This window comes from Leucoraja erinacea, chromosome 37, assembly GCF_028641065.1.
Source record: "Leucoraja erinacea ecotype New England chromosome 37, Leri_hhj_1, whole genome shotgun sequence".
In the NCBI taxonomy this organism is placed as follows: Eukaryota; Metazoa; Chordata; class Chondrichthyes; order Rajiformes; family Rajidae; genus Leucoraja; species Leucoraja erinaceus.
Genome location: NC_073413.1, coordinates 7,858,359 through 7,884,598, shown reverse-complemented (window position 1 = coordinate 7,884,598; position 26,240 = coordinate 7,858,359). Strand labels below are relative to the sequence as shown.

The 26,240-nt window shown below is 41.7% G+C and overlaps 1 protein-coding gene and 2 non-coding genes across 3 annotated transcripts; all 3 read left to right on the top strand.

Annotated features, from left to right (window-relative positions):
* Nucleotides 1–187: 187 nt before the first annotated feature.
* On the top strand, nt 188–260 carry trnar-ccu (transfer RNA arginine (anticodon CCU)). Its single transcript has one exon. It is a non-coding gene; the product is annotated as a tRNA-Arg (tRNA).
* Nucleotides 261–1,759: 1,499 nt separating this feature from the next.
* hmgxb4a (HMG box domain containing 4a) lies at nt 1,760–23,118 on the top strand. The gene is given in 12 exon segments (XM_055663254.1): nt 1,760–1,915; nt 3,807–3,931; nt 7,422–7,570; nt 10,703–10,790; nt 13,198–13,582; nt 13,584–14,160; nt 15,706–15,784; nt 16,267–16,331; nt 17,894–18,005; nt 19,651–19,847; nt 20,944–21,066; nt 21,821–23,118. Coding segments are annotated over 11 exon segments (1,854 nt in total). The 5' UTR covers nt 1,760–1,915; nt 3,807–3,897; the 3' UTR covers nt 21,866–23,118.
* A 2,472-nt stretch (nt 23,119–25,590) lies between these two features.
* Nucleotides 25,591–25,662, top strand: trnac-gca (transfer RNA cysteine (anticodon GCA)). Its single transcript has one exon. It is a non-coding gene; the product is annotated as a tRNA-Cys (tRNA).
* Nucleotides 25,663–26,240: the final 578 nt, after the last annotated feature.

Below are 26,240 nucleotides of genomic sequence, written 5' to 3'. Positions count from 1 at the left end.
GGGTGAGCTGAACGGGTGAGCACAAACGGGAGATTTTGTTATGTGGCAACGTGCATTTAAAAATATGATGCAGTTGAAACGAAAGAACCAATCTTCAGTATATAATAAAATGTAGAACAATCAGAAATATAAAATAATAGCATGGCGATAGGACACAAGTACTGTACCTTGGCGCCGTACTAGTGAAGCCCCAGTGGCCTAATGGATAAGGCACTGGCCTCCTAAGCCAGGGATTGTGGGTTCGAGTCCCATCTGGGGTGAAGTCAAGTTTTCTTTTTAATAGCTGTTTTATTTTAAGGCACGTTAAAATCTTTTAAATTATTTAGAGTTTACTTACTTTGAAAGAAAAAAAAACAATTTATCAATAAGAACCTACCCGGTTTACTGACATAATTGAGAGAAATATTTAAATTTATGTTTAATTGTCTCTATTTTAAACAATGTTTTCTCTGTATTTTAAAATATATTCTCGAATTATCCCCTTCGATCACATTGTGCCCGTTGGACCAGAACAACATTTTGGAGTCCTTCTGCCTCGAGTACTAATCAGAGAGCAATTGCTGCCATCCTTTGATAGTTTGAAGACATCAAAAAAAAACTCAGTACTAAGAATTTTATTCGTCAGTTTCATTTACTGAAACCGGATATGATTTGGCAATGCGACGTAGCATTATTTTACTGGGATATTGAAAAAGAATCCCATATTATTGATAGAAACATTCCTGTAGGAGAATGCAGGAATAGGTGCCCTTCGCCATTCGGCCCTTCGAGCCTGCACCGCCATTCAATATGATCATGGCTGATCATCCAACTCAGTATCCCATCCATATCTCAGTATCTTCTCTCCATACCCCCTGATCCCCTTAGCCACAAGGGCCACATCTAACTCCCTCTTGATAGTAACCATAATTATGAAAATTTCCCAACTCTTTATTTATGCACGCTGTAATTCCTATCTATTTTGCGTGCTTCAAAGAGTTTGTGGCTGGGGTGAGAGTGGTCAGAGATGATCTTACCCCGCTCGCTTCCTGGCCCTTGCAGCAAGGATCCTATATGATTTTAGACTCAGAGGGTCAGGCAGCATCGCTGGAGAAAAGGAATAGGTGACGTTTCGGGTCGAGACCCTTCAGCCAACATCCTTGAAGATAGATGACTGTTTCACAGGTTATGTAGGATGCCTCAAAAAGGATAGTCGTTAAAATGGCAATGAAGATGAAATGTTTACCAGGGGAATTGCCCTGGATTTTTTTCCTTCGCTCCCATAGATGCTGCTGCACTTAGTTTCTCCAGCACCTTCCATTCAGCTGATACTTTAACCCAAATGTGTAGGAAGGAACTGCAGCTTGGAACTGTTTTTTTTCACACAGAGAGTGGTGAATCTCTGGAACTCTCTGCCACAGAGGGTAGTTGAGGCCACAGTTCATTGGCTATATTTAAGAGGGAGTTAGATGTGGCCCTTGTGGCTAAGGGGATCAGGGGGTATGGAGAGAAGGCAGGTACGGGATACTGAGTTGGATGATCAGCCATGATTATATTGAATGGCGGTGCAGGCTCGAAGGGCCGAATGGCCTACTCCTGCACCTAATTTCTATGTTTCTATGTTTCTAAGACCTTGTTCTGCAGAAAGTGAAGAAGGGTCTCGACCCCAAACGTCGCCCATTCCTTCTCTCCAGAGATGCTGCCTGTCCCACTGAGTTACTCCAGCTTTTTGTGTCTATCTTGGATACTTCCGTGTCCATGCACATTGCAGGCACGGGGCATCGATTGCCGCTCGCTGCTTCCCGGCGATGCGGATCGATGTGCTCCGTGCTCGATGTTTGATGCCTGTGAGCGGCTGGCTCTTGTTTTTTCCGACCAATATGGCGGCGGTTGGCGAGGACCGGCGCCCCGGAGCGGCGGCGGCTTCTTCTTCACGGTACGAGCCCAGCCCGGGGGGATGCGCTCCCCTCACGCCTCACCGCGCCGAGAGACCGCGGTCCTGACCCTCGGGCAACAGGCGCGGGGCCGCTGAGACCCGCCACCCCGGCAAACGGCGGGGAGGGCCTACCGTCACGGGCAGAGCCTCGGCGTTTCCTACCAACCGAGACCGGGGGAGGTCGCTCGGTGGGCGGCCGCTGCAGGGGGGTTCGGGCAGCGAGAGAGCGGGCCACAGAGTTAAAGAGAAAGAGCGGGAAGACCTTGTTGCCCAGGGAGATGCAACCCTGGACCTCAGGCTAAATACAACACCTGTGCCATCCCTTCCTTAACCTCATCTTCCAATCGCTTTATCTTTCGTCTTCAAATATTTAGAAAGTAAAATATTTCAAATTTACCAATGGCTTTAAAATGAAAGGTGGTGTTACTGATTCAGATTCAGATTCAAACTTTATTGCCATTGTGCAGTGTACAGTACAGATTCAACGAAATGCAGTTAGCATCTCACCCAGAAGAGCGACATAGAATATAGAAACATAGACAATAGGTGCAGGAGTAGGCCATTCGGCCCTTCAGATTCAGATTCAGACAATAGGTACAGGAGTAGGTCATTCGGCCCTTCGAGCCTACACCGCCATTCAATATGATCATGGCTGATCATCCAACTCAGTATCCCATCCCTGCCTTCTCTCCATACCCTCTGATCCCCTTAGCCACAAGGGCCACATCTAACTCCCTCTTAAATATAGCCAATGAACTGTGGCCTCATTTATTGCTCATATGAGCAATAAATAAATATATTTACGTGCATACAGTCATAGTAGTGCAATTATTTTTTTCCTGGTGAAAGGAGTATTTGGGGGGGGGGGTGATTGGCAATCACCGAGGTATAGATGGGTTATCAAATCAGTGATTCCTCCAGGGAGAGACAGAATTAACCCATGGGTGATGGTGAGAGTGGAGGTTTCCAAATGGGAAAGGGAGATTGCAGGATATTGGGGGATAATAATGAATTGCCAAGTTTGTGGCACTGAAGACATTATTAAAATATATGGCTTAGAAACCTGACATATGCCTCAAATGACCTTGGCCACTTCCCACGGTAGACAAAATTGCTGAAGAAACTCAGCGGGTACGGCACCATCTATGGAGTGAAGGAAATGGGCAACGTTTCAGGCCAAAACCCACTTCCCTTTACTGTTTTAAAGCGCTTGACTAATTTCCCATTAAATCGAAATTCCTTTGACTCAGTAACGACACACGATTGCAAGTTCCATTTTCTCATGCGTCTGGGAAATAATTTTGAGTTTGTCAGCTTTGTTTTATAGTGGCTACTTTTACATTTAAGTGTCATAAAAATAGTCTTCCTCACAACTCCAAACATTTCTGCATCTCTGTTGTTGAACCTTTTCAACATCTTAAAGACTTTCTTTTCCAGTCCCAGTTATTTATATTCAGATCTTCAGTCTTCTCATTTGTAAATTTGTAGCCTCATCATTGTTAAAGTTCCTTTTATGCATATTTATCCTAGCTTCAATGTAATGGTAGATTAAGGGATATGCCAGGCTTTGAGTTTACAAATCATGGTGGAATTCATTTGGCACTTGCTCCCACCGAGAGCACCTAATGGGTGACACAGTTTTTTAGCTGCAAGATCTATACTGAATCTATCCCATTTGGCAAAAATTGAAGAGTCACTCCCAGATGGTACTTTGCCTTTGAGAATGACGCAGTTCTCTCAATATTGATTGAGATCAATATTGATACATCTGTAGGAAGGTGGGTTGGCTGGAGATTTTATTTCCCTTTGATATTGATTTTTTTGTCTGCTAATTTTGTGGAAAGGAGATACTAAAATATGTAAGACTTTTTCCCTTCTCCTGTCATTGCAGGATTATATACAGATGAAACCAACTGGCTGAAGAAACTTGATTTTCCAAATGTTTACGCTGTCAAAAAGTATTTTAAATTTAATCTCTAGTCATGGCTTATGATGAAGCACTCAAGAAGAAAGAAGGTAATTCTTTGGGTTGATAACAGAATGATGCACCTTGGAGCTTGCATCTAAAACATACAAATCATCTTATAAAATCCAAGATGCTCCTTCAGTCAAGCTTTCTGAATCGCATAATTCTTAAGCCTACATGTTTACAATTTTTATAGTCTCTTCAATAACAATGCTTTTTTCGCAAGGAATATGGACCTCTTGATTTGTCGTGGCCGCATTAAACTTTCCTTATAACCAGACGTGTAATGTTTTTAGAATAATATCGTTTTATTTCAAGAGGCACTCCATAATTTTTACAGATTAGGTAAAGTACTTTATGGGACGTTGAATATTCAAAATGCATCATGATATGGTGCTCCTTGTACAGTTTTTCTAATTAAATCTTTTTTTTAACACTTACTCTACTAATTAATTAATGTGAACCTCTGTGCACAATGATGTGATTTGCAGCCTAATGTCAAAGTGTGAATGTGGAATGTTATTGATAGTTCGATCCAAGATGGGAGGGATACCAGAATACCAGAAAGCAGCACACAAATTATGGTTCCCAGCTAAAGAGAGGGGTCGTGTGATCATTTACTGTACTATCTAAATTTAGTGAGCGCTATGCTGTGATCAGGAGTAGGAACTCTTATTCTGAGGCAGATTCACTCTTCTCACCATCTCCCTCTCTTGTCCAGTGGTATGGGGCTGGTTGTGTTAATGTGGCTTGTTTTGGTGCTTTTCCTCCCCTTGCAAGTTCATTCTTAGCAGCATACTGGCCAGGTAATATTGAAATTCAATTTTGGAGTAACAATGTACAAGGTTAAAGTTATATAGTCTGATTTTTCTTATGCAGTGTGAGCAATTATGCAGGGAATATTTTAGGAGTGTGTTTAACAAAAGCTTCTTGTGCATCCCAAATTTCTTTCCTCCATCATTGGAGCCCTCCTTCCAGGTATCGTTCCCTCAATAAACCTCTCTGCCTTTCTCCTTTTCCCTTTCCTTATGATGCTCTTAAAACATTACAATCTTTTCAATCAAGGATTTAGCTATTTGATCTTGTAATTTTATGGATTGGTGTGAATTTTTGCAATTGCCACTATATAGTGTCTTGGGAAGTTTTGCTACAGTAAAAGCCCCGTACACCTACCTGTAAAGTCATTGACTGAATTGTATATAATAAAGCTATACCTAATTTTACAATAGTTTGACTTGGTAATTAAATGCAGTGTATTTACAATGCATTTATAAGATTGTTTAATTTTTGGTTTGTACAGTGTGTGCTAGAGCATGAAACTGTTCCTTACTGTAAATCACAAATCATTTTGTAAGCTAAGTGCAAGACTAATATGGATGTTTACAGATGTAAGAGATAGGTATTAAATTTTGGGGCATATTAGATCTTGTCTGTGGACCTGTTTTCTGAATCGTAATGGACTGCATTGAATTAAATTGCATCTACTCTTGAGGCTGGATCCAAAATTAAATCTCTCATTAAATCTGGAAGTTCCCAAGTGGAAAAGTAATATTTTGGTGCATCTTGGTCCACAACTTATAAATGATCATGGTGCTTTTTCATTTGCAGCTTTGATTTCCTGAGTGTAATACTGTGACAGACCCTTGTGAGGCATTCTTGCATTTGCCTTCCTACTTTTTCAGAGTGAAAATCAGGGTGAATGTAGAGTCAAAATCTGGTGTCCGCCATGAACCTCACAGTGTTGCGCTTTTCTGTTGCTAGTGCAAGGTAAGTTGGAAGTATTAAGCCTACTGGTGACTAATCAGGAGATGCCCTTCTGTTGTGCTGTATTGCTGGAGGATTGTGGAGGGCCCTTTAATTTTACATCTGATCTGTTCTGATCTTGGAATGTTTAATACTGCGATAAAAAGTTGTAGGTTGTGTTGTGGGACAGTGTTACATTTTGTACCTTGATGAAGACAAAAAGGAATATTTAAGCAAAATTACCGGCTGCTCGATTTCCTTATTTGATGTGGTTACAAGAAACTAAAATGTGCATCTTTTTAAGTAAGTACGTTTATTGGCCAAGTATTCACATACAAGGACCTTACTTAAAATGTGTATCTTCCTTTATTTTCTATACAACTGCTAATTTAACATGTTTCCTATCCACTTTTTCTATTTCTCTAATTCACTGTAAAATAAGTCCTAAATTACTTAAGCAGGATACTAGTGATCCAGAGGAGCTTCTTGTACCTCTCTTCATCTTAGTCGATTGATCCTCAAAGAGGCATTTTAATTTGTGGCGTTGGAATCATCACCAGAGTGTGAAGTATTCCTTTGAGGAAAGTCTGAATGTTAGCTGCCATTGGGCTAACTTGGCTCTGATGCAGAGTTGTGCATTTGGGCTATAAGTCCATTGAGAGCAGCAGTTATCTGTTCGATCTTTTCAAGCCTATTCTGCCAATCAATTAGGTCATGCCTGATCAACAAAGACATTTCCTCTACTACCAAATGGAAGCTTAAATGCTTTCTGATTTAACAAGAAAAAACATCTTTGCAGAACTGTAGAAAATATCTGGCAGAGAAATGAATATGAAAATCATTTGTGTTTGGCCTCTGCTTTCATGCCCTAAGTGGGTTGGTTTAAGGTGCTTTCTTGTCTGCATTCAATTCAACGGAGACTGGTACGGAAAAGGCTCTTATAGTTAGCGATCTTCAGCGAGCTTTACTCCAGATTTAATTACAGCATTATCGCCTGCTCTCCAGTTAAAGTCCAGTTAAACGTCATACTGCCGTGAATTCAAGTGTGAACCTGTGCTATTCTGGTCAATGAGTCCAGGCTGAGATGAGCATATTGGCTGCTTTCTACAACAGCTGTTTGTGTTACAACTGATCTAAGAATGATGCCGTCACCAGAAGAATAACGCACATCATCTCTTGAGGAGCATTGCAAGATATGCACAAAATGATGGTTGCTTTACACAGAAGCCCCCTTATCACAGTGGACCTCCCAAACACAGGATTACAAGTTTGAATCCCAGGTTTAACCTGAAACTTGGACTTCTTAACACAGACTGTGTTTGCACAGCACATTGGAATGTATTGTGTCATGCGTGGATGCAAGATGTCAATTTCATCTGAGAGATCAGGTGACAACCCGCAGAGGCAAAGCTGTCCTGGGATGCTCCATTGTGTTGTAATGGCTGGCTATAGAGCATCATGGGGTGGAGCTTAGGACGGTACAGAAGAGAAGACAGTGAACGAACAAGCTCACCTGCTCTATGAATAGGTTTAGACCAGTTTTAGGCTGGCCCTCTTGTGTGGCTCACCCTGTTATAGTTGATTCAATTGCCCGCCCCAATATAGACGCCTTTCCTGCAAGTTGTCGCAGAACTACAATGACAGTGGATAGGGAGAAGCCCGAGGTCGAATCATTTCATCCCTGAGCTAAAGGAGAAAAGGCGTTGGTGCAGTGGAAGCACCCTCCATTCCTCCCCTCCCCAACTAAACATTAAAGATATAAGCAGATGATCTGTAAGCCCTTTACTGCTGTTGCAGATTGTATAGTGGGTGAAAGCGGAATTGAAGAGGTGGGTCTGGCTGCAGGCAGAAGCCAACGAGAGAAGAAGCGCTCGTATAAAGATTTGCTGAAAGAAGAGGAGGAAATAGATGCTGAAGTCCGAAAGTCAGCCAAAAAGAAAGCGAAGGTGAGGGCAACTATTTGTGTTTTTGTTTTAATCCTTGCTGTTTTTGCTCACCTTGGACACACATAGCCGCCCCATCTCTCATCCTCCTCCGTTTGAGGAGAGTCCAGAGGACCTCCAGATTTATGGTGGGGGGGGGGGGGTGTGATTCAGGCAAGCGAAGCTGAGCAATATCTAGTTGTTGTTTATTTTGTGTTTGCACTACATCACAAAAGGGATTAATAATAGTGGCCAGGAACAGACGGCTTTTGTTGGACACAAGAACTTTAATCAAACCCGTTGCTTTTGATACTCCATGGCTGGAATAATTAAAAGTATTGTATCTAATTAAAAAATAATTGATGTGTAATTAAATATTGAAACCATTTTGATTTTTTAATGTGAATTTTAATGTGAAATAGGGCTTTTAAAAATAGCGGGGATATGGGGAGAAGGCAGGAACGGGGTACTGATTGGGGATGATCAGCCATGATCACATTGAATGGCGGTGCTGGCTCGAAGGGCCGAATGGCCTACTCCTGCACCTATTGTCTATTGAATTTGCAGTTTCAGTGTGTGATATGGTCTATCTCAATGGATTCTCTGCCTTTCTACAACTATTCTCACCTGTCCCCATTCTGTGTCCTGTGACACTTACATTGCAACTCATTGTCTTCATGTTGATGTCAGAAAGGTGCATGTCATAAATTATATTGATAATGAGGTAGGAAGAAGGTTGCCACCTGGTGTCTGCGTAGCAGGCTTGCAGTTACCTTTGGTAATGTTCTCTTTATTACATGTGCGTATCATTATAGAATCTCTCATTTTGTGCTCCATTGAAAACAGGCATAATCCTGAATCATCTCGCTAGATTTGTGCAATGAGCCAGGAAAATCCAAGTCTGTGCTGAACTGGCTGATCTCTGCCTGGCTGATGCCATGGTTCTGTATGTTTCTATTCGGTGACTTTTCCTGCAAGTGGGAAAATCATCCAGGATTATAACTCCTGATTAGTTTGCAATGATCCATGCTGGCAGTGCACGATATAAACAGAGATTGAATGCAGGACTTGCTGGAGTTGAAGACTTTGCAGCATATTAATTAATGATGGGGTTTGAGGGGAGGGGGAGGGGTGTGTGTGTATGTATCTGCAACTGTAAAACTCCTCTAAACAATATTTAACGAGGAGGGAGCTCCAGCAAACATCAAACTCTTGGATTACTTACTGTTGAAGGTAAGTTATCAAGCTGGTTCTGTGGGAAGAACTGAGTTGTTCTGAGCAAAATACTGTATGCTTTGAATCTGCAGAGCAGTCTCTTCATCGACTACATCCCTGGTCTGATGAGTACTGCTTGCTTATTGTAAATAAAGGAGCTACAGTTTGATAGTCACTCACGTGTCGTGTGAATTATTCCAACAGTGTTTTGTTAAATGTTTTACATTACAACAACCGTTGTGAGGTTTACCTGTAACTAAGAGTAGGAATAGAACAAATGGTGCAATAACTGTACAAGCTTGTCCTAACTTCCATTGTCCAGGGCATCATGGACTGCCAATTGTTTGCTTTCCAGCTGTAATTCCCATGCAGTTTGGTTTTTACCTGTAATATCCTGGAATCATTTCATTAAAGGTATTCCTGAATAACAAGAAAAGAAAGGTCACCCAACATCATGTGGGCAGCGTCCAAATTTTATTTGGATTAGATCTTTGCAGATTGACATTACTGCCAGTAACCTGGTGATCTCCCTTGAATCCCAGCAGCATCTTGTGAGAGCTAAGAATGTATTGGTTGGTAATCCTGGATGTTGTCCACTAAACAGGAATCATTCTCTACCCCAATCTGAAACTGGCAAGTTCATAAGGTGACGACCTTCTCTCTTCATTGACAGGAACTTTATTGATGGTGTCAAGATGGGCTGAATGCACATCGCCATTGACTGAAAATTTGTGTTTGCATTGATGCTTGCAGGGGTTTTTGGAATTCATCTGATATCCTTCCAAATTTCTTAACAAACATTTAGTGAAGACATTCAACCTGACAGCAATGACCCAGGCAGAATGTTTGGCATTAACTTTTGAAGTACCAGTACTGCTTAACAAAGCAGTTGATAAAACATTTGCAACCTTTGGTCTTGTAAATTGAGGCCTACAGTACAAAAGCCAGGATGTTACTAAAATACCAGCCTGGTCGTAGCTGGAATATTGAGCCCAGTTCCATTCACTTTGGGAAGGATGTGAAAGCTTTGGAGAAAATACTGTAGAGTGGTACTAAAACGATTCTAAGAATGAAGGAATGCAGTTTAGTGGGAATGCTGGAAATCTGTTGGTGTCCCTCTTGTTATAGTTGTGGTAACGGATGTTAAAAGATTTTTAAATCATGAAGGTTTGTAAACGAGTAACTAAAAATAAACTGTTCCCAGTAACCAGAGGGCACATTTTTAAAGTGATTGGCAATGGAACCAGAAGAGACATGAGGAGAAACTCTTCTCTGTTGTGTGTTTAGAAATCGGAGCCTACTGCCTGTCATGAATGAATGTGTGTAAGAAGGAACTGCAGATGCTGGTTTAAACCGAAGATAGACACAAAATGCTGGAGTAACACAGCGGGACGGGCATCATCTCTGGAGGGAAGGAATGGGTGACGTTTTTTGTTGAGGCCCTTCTTCAGAGTTAATTCAAGTTAATTCTTCAGAAGGGCCTCTACCCGAAACGTCACCCATTCCTTCTCACCAGAGATGCTGCCTGTCCCACTGAGTTACTGCAGCTTTTTGAATGAATGTGTGTTGGATACAGATTCAATTTTCAAACTGTTTTCGAAAAGCTCTGAAAGAAAAAAATAATTTGTGCACGGTGCAGGAGGGAATGATTGGGTAGTTGGTTAACTATTATTTTTTAAGAGAGTTGATGGTGTCATGTTAGGCTAAATGCACATTAGCATGTCGTATTATTCGCTGATTCTCTAAATCAAAGCGAAAAGAGTAACGTTACAATTCAAATTACAACTCATTCTCCAACTTAACCCCTTTTCATGAACCTTTTGCTCATCTCTTAAATATCCATTTAGTCTTGGCTTGTATAGATTAACATAAACATTAAGTGGAATATATTTTCACACAGTGTGCATCAAATTAATCTTTCTCTTTTTGTTCCATTTGAAGGAGATTGAAGGTTTCCTTTTGGCTGCTGATTTTCCTAAGAAAAAGAAGAAATTACACCATTTAACAGGGGAAGAGTTCCACCATGGAGGTAAAAATATCTCTGACGCTTCTCTTTCTAACATTATTTCCATTTCAGAGATCAGGTTAGCAAGCAGTATCCACTGCAGGACCACAGCTATCTTCACTGCGTTTCTTCCCATCCTGCCTCCTGCAATCAGTCTCTTCATTTCAGTGTGTCCATCACATCAGAACATAAGAAAATAGGAGTCAGCCACGGATCTCAAGCCTGCCCCTTCATTGAACATGATCATAGAAACATAGATCATGGTTGATCTGTCCCGAGTATCATCCCCTCTTCTGCATCAGTTCTACATAACTCTCAATCCCTGATCTTTCAACAATTTATCTCTCACCTATTTATATATTCAATGACCTAGCATGCATAACCCTCCAGAACAAGGATTTTGCTTGGGCAGCTTACACCCCAGCGGTATGAATATTGACTTCTCTAACGGCAAGTAACCCTTGCTTTCCCTCTTTCTCCATCCCTCCCGCTTCCCAGTTCTCTGACCAGTCACTGTCCCTGATTGCATCTTATCTCTGCTTTGTTGTTTCCTTCCCCTCGCTAACAATGATCTATTCTACATTTTCCTTGATCGCCACCCCCTTTGATGTCATGTTCTCACACCTTACACTTCTCTGTATCTTCCCCTCCCCCTCCCCCGACTCATACTCTGGAGAAGGGTCTCGACCCGAAACGTCACCCATTCCTTCTCTCTAGAGAGGCTGCCTGTCCCGCTGAGATACTCCAGCTTTTTGTGTCTATGGAATTTTGGAGATTCATCATCTGATGCTATTTCTGCTTTATTTTCCTTATCGACAACTGTTTCCTGCCATGATAATTGGCACAGCTCTTGACCATATCTATTTCTATTTCCTGCACTGTACCCATCCCCTCTTCCCTCTATCCAGGGTTGCAGGCGTCACACACACTAACTACCCCCCCGCACACACGCTAACTGCCCCCCTTGATATATTAATATTATTAATTTGCTCCTTTTACCCCATAACCGCCCTATCCATTGACGCATAGCCCCCAACTCGCAGGCGCATCTAGAGAGGAAGGGGGGTCCCATTTTAATTATTATTCCCCATCAGTTCCCTGAAGTTTTTACTATTCACTTACACACTGGTGGAAATTTACTGAGGCCAAGTCCGATATGTTTGACATATAGAAGAAAACTGGTGCATCCTGAGGAAACCCACCGGATAATGGGGATCGTGTCCAAACTCCACACAGGCAACACCTGAGTTTTAGTTTTAGAGATACAGCGCGGAAACAGGCCCTTCGGCTCACCGAGTCTGCACCGACCAGCGATCCCCGCATATTAACACTACCCTGCACGCGCTAAGGGGAAATTTACATTTATACTAAGCCAACAAACCTGTACGTCTTTGGAGTGTGAGAGGAAACTGAAGATCTCGGAGAAAACCCATGCAGGTCACGGGGAGAACGTACAAACTCCGTACAGACAAGCACCCGTAGTCAGGATCGTACCTGGGTCGCTGGCGCAGTGAGGCAGCAGTTCTTATCAGTTATACCACTGCACCACTCTTCCACTGAATCTGGATGGAAGCAAAGTTGGCGTCTGTCACTGAAGAAATGAAACGCAGATTGCTTGGTTGCTTTGCAGTACATGTATGTTCAATCCACAAGGGTAAACCTGGGCTTCCCGATGTCTTTCACGTTGATTCTTCACCCCACTTCCACACTGATCTCTCTATCTTTAGCTTCCTATATGTTTCCAGTAAACAATCAACATAAGCTTGAGGGACAGCACGCTCATTTTTTTCTGAAAAGGCTTATGACAACTTGTGTTTAGTCTCACAATTCAACTCCTTTGTATACCATTTACCTTTCCAGTTACTTATCATAAGTTACCATATGATTATGTTTCCTGATCTGACATCCTTTGCCTATTCATTTATCCTGTCTCTCCCTATTTAGACTCTTCATATCTCCCTCGGGATTTATTTCCCTGCTTTCTGCTGTCAGTAAGTTATGTTTATGTTCAGTCCTCACATTCAAGTCATATCTTTAGATTATATGGTAGCTGATGCTTGTGGCACCGCACAAGGAATAGTGTATATAATGGATAAATGACCTATTTATTCTGACTATTCTCTGTTCTTTAATTATTTAAGCTATTTCCTGTGAAGGCAACTTATGCGCTTTCAACACGTTGTGGGTAAAGACATTTCTCCCGAGTTTCTTATCAGATTCATTGGTAATTGTCTTCCATTTTGGACATTGGAAAAGTCTTCTCTGTCTATTCTGTCAAACTCCTACAGGGTATTAAAGGCCATTAAATAAACTCTTCCTCAGCTTTTCCTTTTCAGAGGGAGGAAGCCGCAGTCACTGCAACATTCCTGTGCTTCCAGCGAACCTTTGTCACAAATCAATTCAGTATCTCTCTTTCTGTGTGTTTGTATAGAACTGTCACCGATGGAACCTGTAAAGAAGAAAAAAAAACTTGATGGTCAACAGCCTGACACTGCCATGGGCCTTCTCAAGGCCATAACCTCACCCGCACCGACCGTCACAAAGACTTCCAAAAAAGTTGAGAAACCGTTTTCTGCTTTTGGCTCAACGTCCCATCCTCCTTTTCACGCTGAGAGCAAGAGGGAGCACAAGAAAAAAGCTGCCAGTGCAGATACCGAGGAACCCTCCGAGGAAGGAAGCTTCCACAAGTCAAAAAAGATGAAGCCGCTCTTTGTAAATACTGATACAGTGACCGTGCGCGAGGGGGAGGGGTTAAAAATGAAACTCCTCCTCTCGCCAAAGGACAAGTCGGGCATGGATGATGAGGCCTTCAAATTTTGCAGGGACATCAAGTCAAAAGAAACCATCCAGGAAGGTGAGTAGGGAGGATCATGGCGCTTTCCTCTCTGCCCTGGAAGCCCACAGTTTGCCAAGGCCGTCGGCCGTACGCAAAAAACATAAGACAGAGCCTCGGGCTAGTGAGGGCTTTGAATCTGCCTCTCATTTCTACACTGATGTCCAGGCGGGTAACCTCTCGGAGTACGAGTTCGCAGGTTTGGAAGCATTGGATTCTGCATCGTCTTCCGGCGGGGAACTCGAGGCGGGGGAGCTGGTTATCGACGATTCTTTCCGAGAGATGAAAAAGAAAAAGAAGAAAGAGAAAAAAAGCAAAAAAAAGAAGGACAAGGAAAAACACAAGGAAAAGAAACACTCAAGCAAGTCTAAGAAGCTGCTGACTCATGGCTCAGGGAAGGTCATATCCGCCAGTAAGTGCTGTTATCCATCACAGCCATCCGTTAGCACACCTTATGCAATAAATGTGCCCCCACCTTCCATATTCCACATCGAAGGACAGACAGAGAAAAAGAAGAAAAAGGAAGAGAAAGATAAAGAAAAGATAGAGAAACCTGAAAAGGTAGGGCTACTCAAGTACCTTCTTTGAAACATTAAACTTTCAGTTTCTTGTCCAAGTTACTGTCAGTTTAGATTAGAGATGATGACATGTAAGGAAAACTTGTATCTAAACTCTTTGAACCGTGTGATGCCTTGAGCATGAGAATGAGAATTAAATACTTTTGCAATACAATTATCATTTTAATTGTGGAAGTATCAGTTGCCCTTGAGGGTTCATGACCAGCATGTTCCTAGTAAACTCTATAAAAACTATAAAAGGAAAATTCAAGAAAGCCCTAACTTCTGCAGATGCAGCATCTCTGGAAAAAAGGAATAGGTGATGTTTCGGGTGGGCTCAAGAAGGATCTTGATTTGAAACCTATTCCTTTTCTCCAGAGTGGCTGAGTGACCTGCTAAATTACTCTAGCATTTTGTGTCTATCTTAAACCCCTATCCCACGATACGAGTTCACTCCAAGAGTACTCCCGAGTTTGCCCTGATTCGAACTCTGAGATCTACGGCAATGGCCACTCGTCGCTACTCGGGGCTCTCGTGGACATTTTTCATCATGTTGAAAAATCTTCACGAGTCTTTAGCGAGTCTTCCCGAGTAATTGCCGTTAGCGCTAAGAGACGTCCCCGAGCTCCGACGTACCCACCACGTTCATTCTCCGTGCTTACCAGGAGTTTGATTTTTTTTTAAACTCGGGAGAGCTCTTGGAATGAACTCGCACCGTGGGGCAGGGCTATTTGGTGTAAACCAGCATCTGCAGCTCCTAAACTCCACTATCTCACCTGAAATATCAAACTACAATGTCTTTCTCCTCAGTGATTACAGATGAAAAATATTAATTTAATTTAAAACCATACCTATATCCACTAGCTCCATGCATAAATTTCCCCTTGGGTCTCTCGTAATGTTATTCTTTTCCTAGTTACCCTCTTGCTCTTAATGTTCGTACTAAAATACCTTTTTTTAATAAGTATATTAAAAATACTGAGGCCACCACCAGGAGCAGAATGGGGATGGGTCCAACACACCAATATCCTTTAATAGAAATGTAATATTGCTAATTGCTGAACGAAATAGCTGTAACTTGCTAACAAAGACCATGGAGCTGAGGTATACATTGTTACGGTGGAGTAAATGGAACATTGAACAATCCATTAGGTGATCTGAGAATGCTTGACGCCAAAATGAATTATGTGAAAGAGGAATCCATGCCAATCCTCAGTTTAAGCATTCTTCCACTTCATTACAAACTCACTCAAGTTTTAAGAAAGTAATATAATTTAGTCAACTATAGATAGCAAGCCATAAAGGAAAGCTGAATTTGTTCAGCAGAGCATCATAGTATTAGTATTGATTACTTTTGACTTTGTAAAATTTATTTGACTTGAATGGCGGTGCAGGCTCGAAGGCCGAATGGCCTTTGAATGTTTCTTTTGTGCATATTTCCATATATTTAGTTATAGATGCAGCCATAAAGGAAAAAAAAGATAGTATTATACTTTTGACTTTTATCATTTTGAATTTCTTTTGTGATATTTCCATATATTTATTGCAGAAAAAAAAGAATATATCTGCTTATCAGCTGTTTTGCAAAGAGTATCGGGTTAATATTGTCGCTGAGCATCCAGGAATAGGTAAGAGTATATTTCATTTTACGTTATTGATTGAAAGATGCATCACGGAAACAGGCCCTTTGGCCCACTGAGTCCACGCTGACCATTGATCACTGGTTTCACACTGGTTCGATGTTATACGATTTTTGCATCCATGCCCATGTTTACAGAGGCCAGTTTATCTACAAATTGGGATATGGGAGGAAACCAAAGCACCTGGGGAGGATATCCACGCATGGGGCAGCACGGTGGCGCAGCGGTCAAGTTGCTGCCTTGCAATGTTTGCAGCGCCGGAGAGTCGGGTTCGATCCCGACTACGGGCGCTGTCTGTACGGAGTTTGTACGTCCTCCCGTCCCGTGACCATCGATCACCTATTGATACCAGTTCTATGTAATCAGTGCCGTATTCCTATAAGTAGACAGGGCAGTGCCAGCTTAGCAGTATCATTGTGCTTAACCATAATCACAGATTCAGCTTCTGGTTGTGTTTGCCTTTGCCACAGATTTTGGTGAACTCAGCAAGAAGCTGGCTGAGGTATGGAAACAACTTCCTGACAAGGATAAACAGGTAAGCCTACCCCACTGTTGGGCTGCATCCGCATGCAAACAATTGGCAATGGTCACACAGAAATCTAGACAGACCAGGATAGACAAAAGTGCTGGAGAAACTCAGCAGGTGCAGCAGCATCTATGGAGCGCAGGAAATAGGCAACGTTTCGGCCCGAAACGTTGCCTATTTCCTTTGCTCCATAGATGCTGCTGCACCCGCTGAGTTGCTCCAGCACTTTTGTCGACCTTCGATTTTCCAGCATCTGCAGTTCCTTCTTAAACACTCTAGACAGACCAGGGTTTTTTGTTTGATTGTTTTATGATTTTCCAATTTGTCCGCATTTCTAAAGCCTCTCCCCGGCACCATTTCCGATGTTCTTCACCCTGCTGCTTTTTGAGTAAATCTTTCCTACGTTCTTTACAATTTTCCCGGTTGAAGTCAAACCACTGTTTAGTTTAATTCGGAGATACAGCGTGGAAGCAGGCCCTTCGGCCCGCCCAGTCTGCACCGACCAGCGATCCCCACACACTACCCTACACACACCAGGGACAATTTTACATTTATACCAAGCCAATCAACCGGCAAACCTGTACGTCTTTGGAGTGTGGGAGGAAACTGAAGATCTCGGAGAAATCCCGCGCAGGTCATGAGGAGAACGTACAAACTCCATACAGACAAGCACACGTAGGCAGGATTGAACCCAGGTTCCTGGCGTTGTAAGGCAGCAACTCTACTGCTAAGCCACCGTGCTGCCCGTTATGCCCCAATGCTTTAAGAAGGTTCATGATGAGTTCTTTGCTTTGGTATTACATTTATTTAAGAAGCCCACATCTTTCTATGTTATTTGTCAGTCTCATACAGTCACAGTCGTGTCACTTGAATGCAAACATTTCTGACGATACTGTCAATGCGTAACTGGATTGATTTTGTGCAAATATATCGGATCCTGTGGATTTATTGAACCATGCAAGAACTTACTCAAAGCTAACACGTAAAGACCATGTATATTTGATATAGAAACAAATTTGTAGGTTAATTGGCTTGTTACAAGTGTGAATTGTCCCTATTGTGTGTGTGTGTGTGTGTGTGTGTGTGTGTGTGTGTGTGTGTGTGTGTGTGTGTGTGTGTGTGTGTGTGTGTGTGTGTGTGGTGTGTGTGTGTGTGTGTGTGTGTGTGTGTGTGTGTGTGTGTGTGTGTGTGTGTGTGTGTGTGTGTGTGTGTGTGTGTGTGTGTGTGTGTGTGTGTGCGCGCGCGCGCGCGCGCATGCCCCCCCCCCCCCGCTGGTCAGTGCAGTGGGCCGAAGGGCCTGTTTCCGCGCTGTCTCTCTAAACTTTATTATTATTATTAAAGATTTATTTCAGACACAGGTCCATATACACATCAAACAGTACAAAGAATTACAAAGATACATTTAAGAAATTGCATATTAGCCTAAAATATATATAAGCTATTGCACCAATGCCATCTTAGCCTAGAAGTGAATCTATAGCAGCTTTTCAGAGGGCTGACTAAGGCTTCAATCAAGGCTTTAACTATACATAGAATTATGGAAAGTGAAAAGATTTTTCTTAAAATTCTAGGTTTGGAAACAGAAGTGCCAATACTTACAACATAAGCAGAATAAGGCTGAGGCTATGACAGTGAAACGGAAACTGACTGATTCACTGGACGATACAACTGTCAAGCAGAAAGGTACAGTATTTATGGTTGAAAGGAACAAATGAGTCAGTAGTTTATTCAATGGGTCGACTATTCTGTGGGAAAAGAACTACCTCCAGATATCTAACCATGATGTGTTTTGTGTGCCATTAGGTTGTGACCCTTAGTTCGCCCTAACTTCTTTAGCTCGAGCAAATTGTCAAACTCGATTCACTCCCTTCACCACCTTAGAAGCCTCAGTCAGATCATCCCTAAGGTGGGCTGAAGGGCCTGCTTCCACACTGTGTGTCACTATCTCATTATAATATCTTTGCTTGATAACTGAAATGCAGTAAATTTTGAGTTCTCGTGTCCCACCCACATCTGTTCAGAGGCCAAACTATCACCCAGCACGTTTGAAAATGCAACCATGTATTTTACATTTTGTCTAACAGTAGATTCTTCCTATTTTCTCCAGCTTGCACTTTATACCATTTATCATGGGCTTCCAAAATTAATGCACTGGAAGACTATGGTTTCATGCTTTCTCATTGGTTCCAATGAATTTCCCTACCACATGTAAGACATTTCCCTTTTCCAAGTTAAAAACAATATTGCCAATTGTAATTACATTTTCACTTGAAGCAGTATTGTCTACATTCACACTGTTAACAACTGATCAGACAGTTTGCCAGCAACAGTTGGAGCCTCAACAGACTGAAGAAGGGTTTCGGCCCGAAACGTTGCCTGTCCTCCTTCGCTCCATAGATGCTGCTGCACCCGCTGAGTTTCTCCAGCACTTTTGTGTACCTTAGGCTTTTTAAAAACTCCTTATCGTTCAAACCTCCTCCCTTTGCGAAAAGATTCCTGGACCTTTAATGTAATTATCCGTAGCTCAGCAAAATGGGGAACTCTACTTTCCTCCCAGCTTGCTTCTGTTCCCCTTCCCAATAAGTATCTGGGCTATCACATCAAATACTGTTGTTGGATGCAAAATTGCAGGCTGTAGATGCTGAGTCTGTCTCCTTACTTCCCAAATGAAAAATAATTGCATTTTAAACATGTCAGCAATGTGCCAGGTCATGTGATAAAACGCTGTATTATTAGGACCACAGTGATAAAACCCTGACCTCAGAGCCTGAAGATTATGTTGCAAGCTCCATGCTGTAGAACTGACCACGTAATCTAGCTGACACTGTGATGCAGTTCTGAAGGAGATGTAGAATTGAAGTCCCATGTCGTCATTTGCAGCACCCATGATCTTGCCGATGGTGAAAATACTTTTGAGGGGACTGTGGTGTGAGAACTTTGTTGACTCTGTGAGAAATAAAACTCTGAATTCTTCCGACTTTTAAGAAAACACAACTGGAAAAGGATAGGCAACATGTCCTTGTAGCAGCTGGAAAGGATATCAGATTTTGCCTTCCCAAAATATGCTAGGATTTGACTTCTTTTTTTGCAGTTCCCAGACCATTTTAGGCAGACACGAAATGCTGGAGTAACTCAGCAGGTGAGGCAGCATCTCAGGAAAGAAGGAATGTGTGACGTTTCAGGTCGGGACCTTTCAGTTTAGGTTCAGTTGGGAATGTGCATGCTTTGATGCACAGGGTATGAGAGCCCTGTCGACTCGGGGTCCTTGCTTCTCGTTTTAGCAACAAGCACTTGATTTTCTCCTCTGTTCATTCCCTCTTTGCATCAGGCAAACAGAACTCTTCATCACTGCCTGGCATGGTGATACCTCAGAAGAAATCCGTTCATTCAGTGGGATTAGGAGGCATCAGTCTGTCTTCCTCTCCGGTTAAGATGCCAGATGCCGATCCAATCGATGTCGCTGCACACTTGCAGCTTTTGGGAGAGTCACTGAGCCTCATCGGCCACCGATTACAAGAAACTGAGGTGAGATGTTAGCAAAGTGTCAGAGGAGGCGATCAAATTCATTGGAGCATGAATCTCGGTAACAAATTTGGGAACATGATTAAGCCACAAAATAAAACGCAGATTTCTTCATAGATTTTTTTACACCAAGTCTTTTTTTCTTATGTAGATATTATTTTTTAAATCACCAAGCATGATAACTCTTTTTGTAACAGAAGTATATTTTCAAAGGTTTCAAAAGTCTTTTATTGTCATGTGTAGTGGGGTGTATGAGAGGAAGAGATCGAGTTGACACACAGTCTCTTGTCCAGTGTAGGGTGAATCGAGAACCAGAGGACATTCTTACAAAATTCTTAAGGGGTTGGACAGGCTAGATGCAGGAAGATTGTTCCCGATGTTGGGGAAGTCCAGGACAAGGGGTCACAGCTTAAGGATAAGGGGGAAATCCTTTAAAACCGAGATGAGGAGAACTTTTTTCACACAGAGAGTGGTGAATCTCTGGAACTCTCTGCCACAGAGGGTAGTTGAGGCCAGTTCATTGGCTATCTTTAAGAGGGAGTTAGATGTGGCCCTTGTGGCTAAGGGGATCAGAGGGTATGGAGAGAAGGCAGGTACAGGATACTGAGTTGGATGATCAGTCATGATCATATTGAATGGCGGTGCAGGCTCGAAGGGCCGAATGGCCTACTCCTGCACCTAATTTCTATGTTTATATGACATGGGTTTTAGGAGGTGGGGGGGGGGGGGGGGGGGGGGGGGGGGGGGAGATTAAATAGGAAACTGAGGGGTAACTTTTTCACACAAAGGGTAGATGGGACATGTTGGCCGGTGTTGGGCCAAACGGCCTTTTTCCACGCTGTACGACTCTAACTCTATAACTGTGACTGAGTTCAAGGACAGCACTGTGAATTTAACTTCACTGTCAAAGAGGCCATCCAGCTACGGATTAGAGATTATGTGGTCACATCGGATCAGCAGCTCAAGTGGATGCTTGAGCTGGGATATAGGAATTGTGATTTTACTTTTAAAAACTAATACAGGAATAATATTTAACACTATTAAACCCTTTTCTTTGAATTTGTATAATGGATAGATGAAACAAATGTTCTCTTTCCAGGGTATGGTGGCAGTGTCCGGAAGTCTCTCTGTCTTGCTGGATTCCATAATCTGTGCACTGGGTCCTTTAACATGCCTCACTGCACAGGTTGACCATCTTAACGGCTGTCCAAAAGAAACCTTGGTGAGTTTTTACCTTCTCCTGCAACATCCAAGTGATGTACTAAAATAATTTAAAATATAGTGTAGGTTAATTGATTTCAGTATAAATTGCAGGTTGTAAACATAGAACTGTGGGTGTGTACGGGTTGTCGACTCAGTGGGTCGAAGGGCTTGTTTCCATGCTGTGTCTTTAAAACTAAACACTCAAGGAGAAACCATGTGGTCATTGGGAGAACGTGCAACTCCAGACAGACAGCACTGGAGGTCAAAATCAATCCAAATCAATCTTGCGTTGCTGGAGCTGTGAGAGAGCAGGACTGTTGCAGTGACACCATGTTGCCTGATAGTTCCTGAGAGATTTCAGGAAGAAACAGATCACACCCATCACTAATAGGACTGGTGTAGAAGATCAGTTCAGTTTTATTTGTCATATGTAGGTTAACACAGGGTCAACGGTACAATGAAATGTTTTTGACAAGACAACGGGTCACCTCAGCAATGATATTACAAAGTGCAGAGTAACTTAGCAATTCAGGCAGCATCTCTGAAGAGAATAGATAGGTGACGTTTCAGCTCAGGCCCCTTCCCCAAAATCTCACCTATTCATCTCCTCCAGGGATGCAGCCTGACCTGCTGAGTTACTCCAGCACTTTGTGTTCTATGTAAAACTCCAGCATTTCTGCCCTTCTTTGTGTCTCCGACAGGACTTGGATCGATTTGCTTGCTGACTTCCTTAACAACTGTATCTTTCTAATTGTGTTGTTTCATTCACCCAGGCTCACACGCTGGATAACATTGCTTATATCATGCCAGGACTTTGACCTTGAGAGATGTGTGGGACTGGATCAGTAGCAGAAAACGGAATAATATATTGTAGATAAAGACTGTTCACTGTTGAAGAGCACCCCTTTTTCCATAGTATTGTAATTATTGATGAACAGTGTGAAAAGACTGCTTTGAAATGGGTGTTACAACAGAAGGCTGGGAGACTTGCTGAGAAGAAGGTGCATTTCTTGGAGGTATCATTGGGTTTGACGTTGCCAAATATGAACATGCCAGTGCTGGACCATCCTCTGCTGAAACCTAGTAGTTTTCACGGGTATGTGTCATTTTGTAAGTTTGTAATGTTAACTGTATATTACAATTTTTTTTTAAACTCCAAATAAATAAAATGTTGCTAATATTTAACAGGTCCTTCACCATCTGGGAAACAAAGTAAGAGGGTATTGTGATGAAGTATCACACCTAAAGTGCCAAACCCGTCTCTTGTCTTCAGTTGGTGAACAACCTGTTGTGGATTTGCACTGCTTTATTTTATTATTTTATAATACTGAAAATGAAGCTTCCCTCGAGTTTCACAATGGTTCTTGCTCATTCCTTGCGACAAATGGCTTTTAACTTGGTTTCATTCAACACTTGTGTGGATTTTTCTATGGTGGATGAGTGCATTTTGCTGAAGAGCGGAATGTTTTGTGGAATTGCTCTAACGTATGACTCATTTTCTCTCTTCAATATATCCAAAAATCTGACATGAGCTAAAAGAATTTTGTATGCTTGTGTCTCTGGTTTTCTTCCATACAGTTTTGAACTCTTCCTTTAATACTAACGTGGCTCTCTGAAAGTGCTTTCCAATCATAGGGTGCTGTCTCCCCTGTACTAAAAAAAAATTGCCCTAAGATGTTGCCCCATCAAGATTCTCAAATTATGTCTGGGGCTTTTGTGCAGCTGCTGCAAACTAAGCAACTATGTATAAAGAAAAAAATAGTGACCTTCATCATGGAATGCATTCCATGTTAGGAAAAAAATTAAGACCATTGACAGATTGATACATTCAGGTCTGATGATTCTGTACATGTAACGATAAAATAGCAACGGTTATTGTGTTACGCAAAAAAATGAGGTTGCCAAAATGGCTGACAATCTCTGAGCCTTTCGGTGATCATTAGCAGCATTCTACAGTAATAATTGCTACTTTAGAATTATATCACATCATACTAAAGTAACAATAAGTTGTTATTTAATCTGTTTGCAAACAACATGATTGTCCCATTGCTAAGTTAGGTACTAATTTACTAATACTTCCCTCATTGTTATGTTTACTTCGAAAATCGAAGATAGACAAAAATGCTGGAGAAACTCGGCGGGTGAGGCGGCATCTATGGAGCGAAGGAAATAAGCAATGTTTCGGGTCTCGACCCCTCTTCAGTCTTAAGAAGTGTCTCGACCCGAAATGTCGCCTATTTCCTTCGCTCCATAGATGCTAACTCACCCGCTGAATTTCTCCAGCATTTTTGTCTCCCTCATTGTTATGCTACTTTTAAACCATAAATTATTTTCTAACCCAATGGAGAAAGTTGTGCTTGGATAAAATGAGGTTGGTTAAACATACATTAATTACCACCACAACCAAATGCTAATTGAAGAATTGTTGGCTGAGTTACCAGCATTCTAGTTATTTTCTATCATGTCTCCAATTAATTCATGTTTTAATGAGTTTTAAAATATTCTTCCTTGTAAGCCATTTTCTTTCCTCAATGCAACCAAAATGATGGTGAATGCTTGGGGCTCTCTGAAGGAGCTCTTTAAACGGAAATACCTTCTGTCCGAACTGTTTAGTTTCATCACTTGTTTCCAAGGTCACATTTTAAGGATTTAAATACCGTTGAAAATTCAGTCATTTATTTAAGTACTTTGATATTGATCAAACCGTTTAATTCTCGGGTTGTGGGAATGCATCTGACCTGTCCTTACTGTGAGAAACAGGGTATTTGATGCATAAAATCTAAAGTCACCCATTGTCATGTGGGTGTTTGGATGAAAATATGATCCTACCTAATTGAAGTGGCGTGATATGGACTATCAATGCCACACGCACTTCTGAAACAACTTGTTCCTCTGTAGGTATATTTTATTTCTAAAAAATCAAGTTTAATCGCACCTTGTCAACGTTTGAAGTATTTTTCAATTTGCAGGAATATAGAAGTAAATGGCAGAAAGTTCTGCCCCTGCTCTGCCATTTAATTAGATTGTGGCATAACAGCATCTTCCAAATACATGACATGGCTCAGTAGCCTTTAGTCTTATTGAAGTTCCATCAATCTCAGTTATGAAACTTAATTGTGGGGATGAGGGAACTTTCAGATTCCCTTTTTAAATGTGGGCCCTTTGGCTCACAATATCTGGGCTGAACATGAAGGCAAGATAAACTAATCTCATCTGCCTGCACTTGATCCACATCTCTTTGTTCCCAGCATATCCATGTTCCTATCTAAAAGGCATTAAGCGACACTATGATATCTGCCTCCATCACCATCCCTGGCAGTGTGTTCCAGGCTCCCACCACACTCTTTGCAAACCAAACATGCCCGACACATCTCCTTTAAACTTTGCCCCTCTCACCTTAAAGCAATGCTCTCTAGTTTACGATATTTCCACTCTGAGAATAAGGTTCTGACTGTCTACCCTATCTATACCTCATAATTGTATATACTTCTGTCAGGTCTCCTCTCAAACTGGCTTTCCAGATAAAACATAATACTGTGAAGATGTACTTCATGACATCAGCCGCATATACTCCAGCAGTTCCCACTCTGTTGGAGTCTTATTTGCACCTGTTCCCTCACAATTTGTATTGGAATTTAGACCCATCTCAGATTTAAAACCTTGTCTTTCACTGGCTAGCTAAGAAGAGACCACAGTGATGGCTGGAATGGGGATTGACAATGTCATGCTAGAGCAATAGAGAGATTTTTTGGAGACTGTTTGTAAAGCATTTTTGGGGTTGAGTAGTGAGATTTTATTCCATATCTGATCTAGGCATTATGTGCTGTCACTGAGTGCTGGACATCTATTTATCTGCTCAGAAACAAAACACACACTAAAATGAACCTAGATTGTGTAGCATTCTCTCTGCAGATTTCATTGACCACACGTCCCCCGGAGGAAACCACAACACAACCGTGTGTCAGTGAGAGTTACTGAACTGGTTTTATCTTTTGTAAAAATGTAATTTGGCTGTGGTTTGAAATGTCACCGTGTCACATTGGTTTGTTTTCTTATAATCTCATTGAATTGTAAGTCTGACAATATCAGAAGCAATCCTCAATTACTGACCATATAAGTTGGGCATTTCTCTTTTAAAAGTCATATATGTGTGTGTGTGTGTGTGTGTGTATATAGTGTCTTTTAAAAAAAAAGAAGGCAAAGATTTAGAATACTTTGTTGTTTTACTTTGAGCTTTTATAAAAAGTTCTTCCTGGTTTATCTTGATTTGCACACATTTAACTGTAGTTGTATTATATGCTGTGATATAAAAGATAATGAGTTTTGTACGTCAGTTTCTGTTTGATTCTTTCATTTATTTCTCTACCCTTCATTGGTGTTATCAGTAGTAGTGGCAACATAGGAAGGAGTTGGTTGCCGATAATGCTATGACTCATAATTCTAGGACAGTTGTTTACTGTCAATTCTGGCTGGAAGATTAGAATCTTCGGGATGAAATAACCATGATTTTGATGAAAAGAAAGTCAATGCAGTAGCCAAGTGTGGGGGTGTAGCTCAGTGGTAGAGCATTTGACTGCAGATCAGGAGGTCCCTAGTTCAAATCCAGGTGCCTCCTCAAATTACCTCTTTTAGGGGGTAGTGGAATCAAGGGATATGGGGAGAAAGCAGGCACGGCTTATTGATTTTATAAATGGGGGTGCTGGCTCGAAGGGCCTCCTCCTGCACCTATTTTCTATGTTTCTATCTCCCCCAAAAAGTGCTTTGTTTTTGAAGGATGAAACCAGATCAATTGATAAAGAATTGCCAGTGACTTTAGAAAGATTTTTGCATACCATTGAGGAAATATAAGAGTATGAAGTTAAAGAATTTCAAACAGGATTTAAAAACTGGGAAGCAGGAAGAAAACCAAGATATTCATAATGCTTATTAGATGCATTGTTGTACCACAAACTCCAATTTGGGTTTTTCCTCGCTGCAGGGTCAACAGTTAACGAACGGGTAGATAGACACAAAATGCTGGAGTATCTCAGTGGGATAGGTAGCATCTCTGGAGTGAAGGAATGGGTGATGTTTCGGGCCGAGACTCTTTCTCAGTCCGACTTGAACCAGCATCTGCAATTCTTTCCTACACAGTTGACAGGCAGGACCAGAGGGAGTCATTAAGATTGTTTATGTCATCAAGGTAAGTGAAAA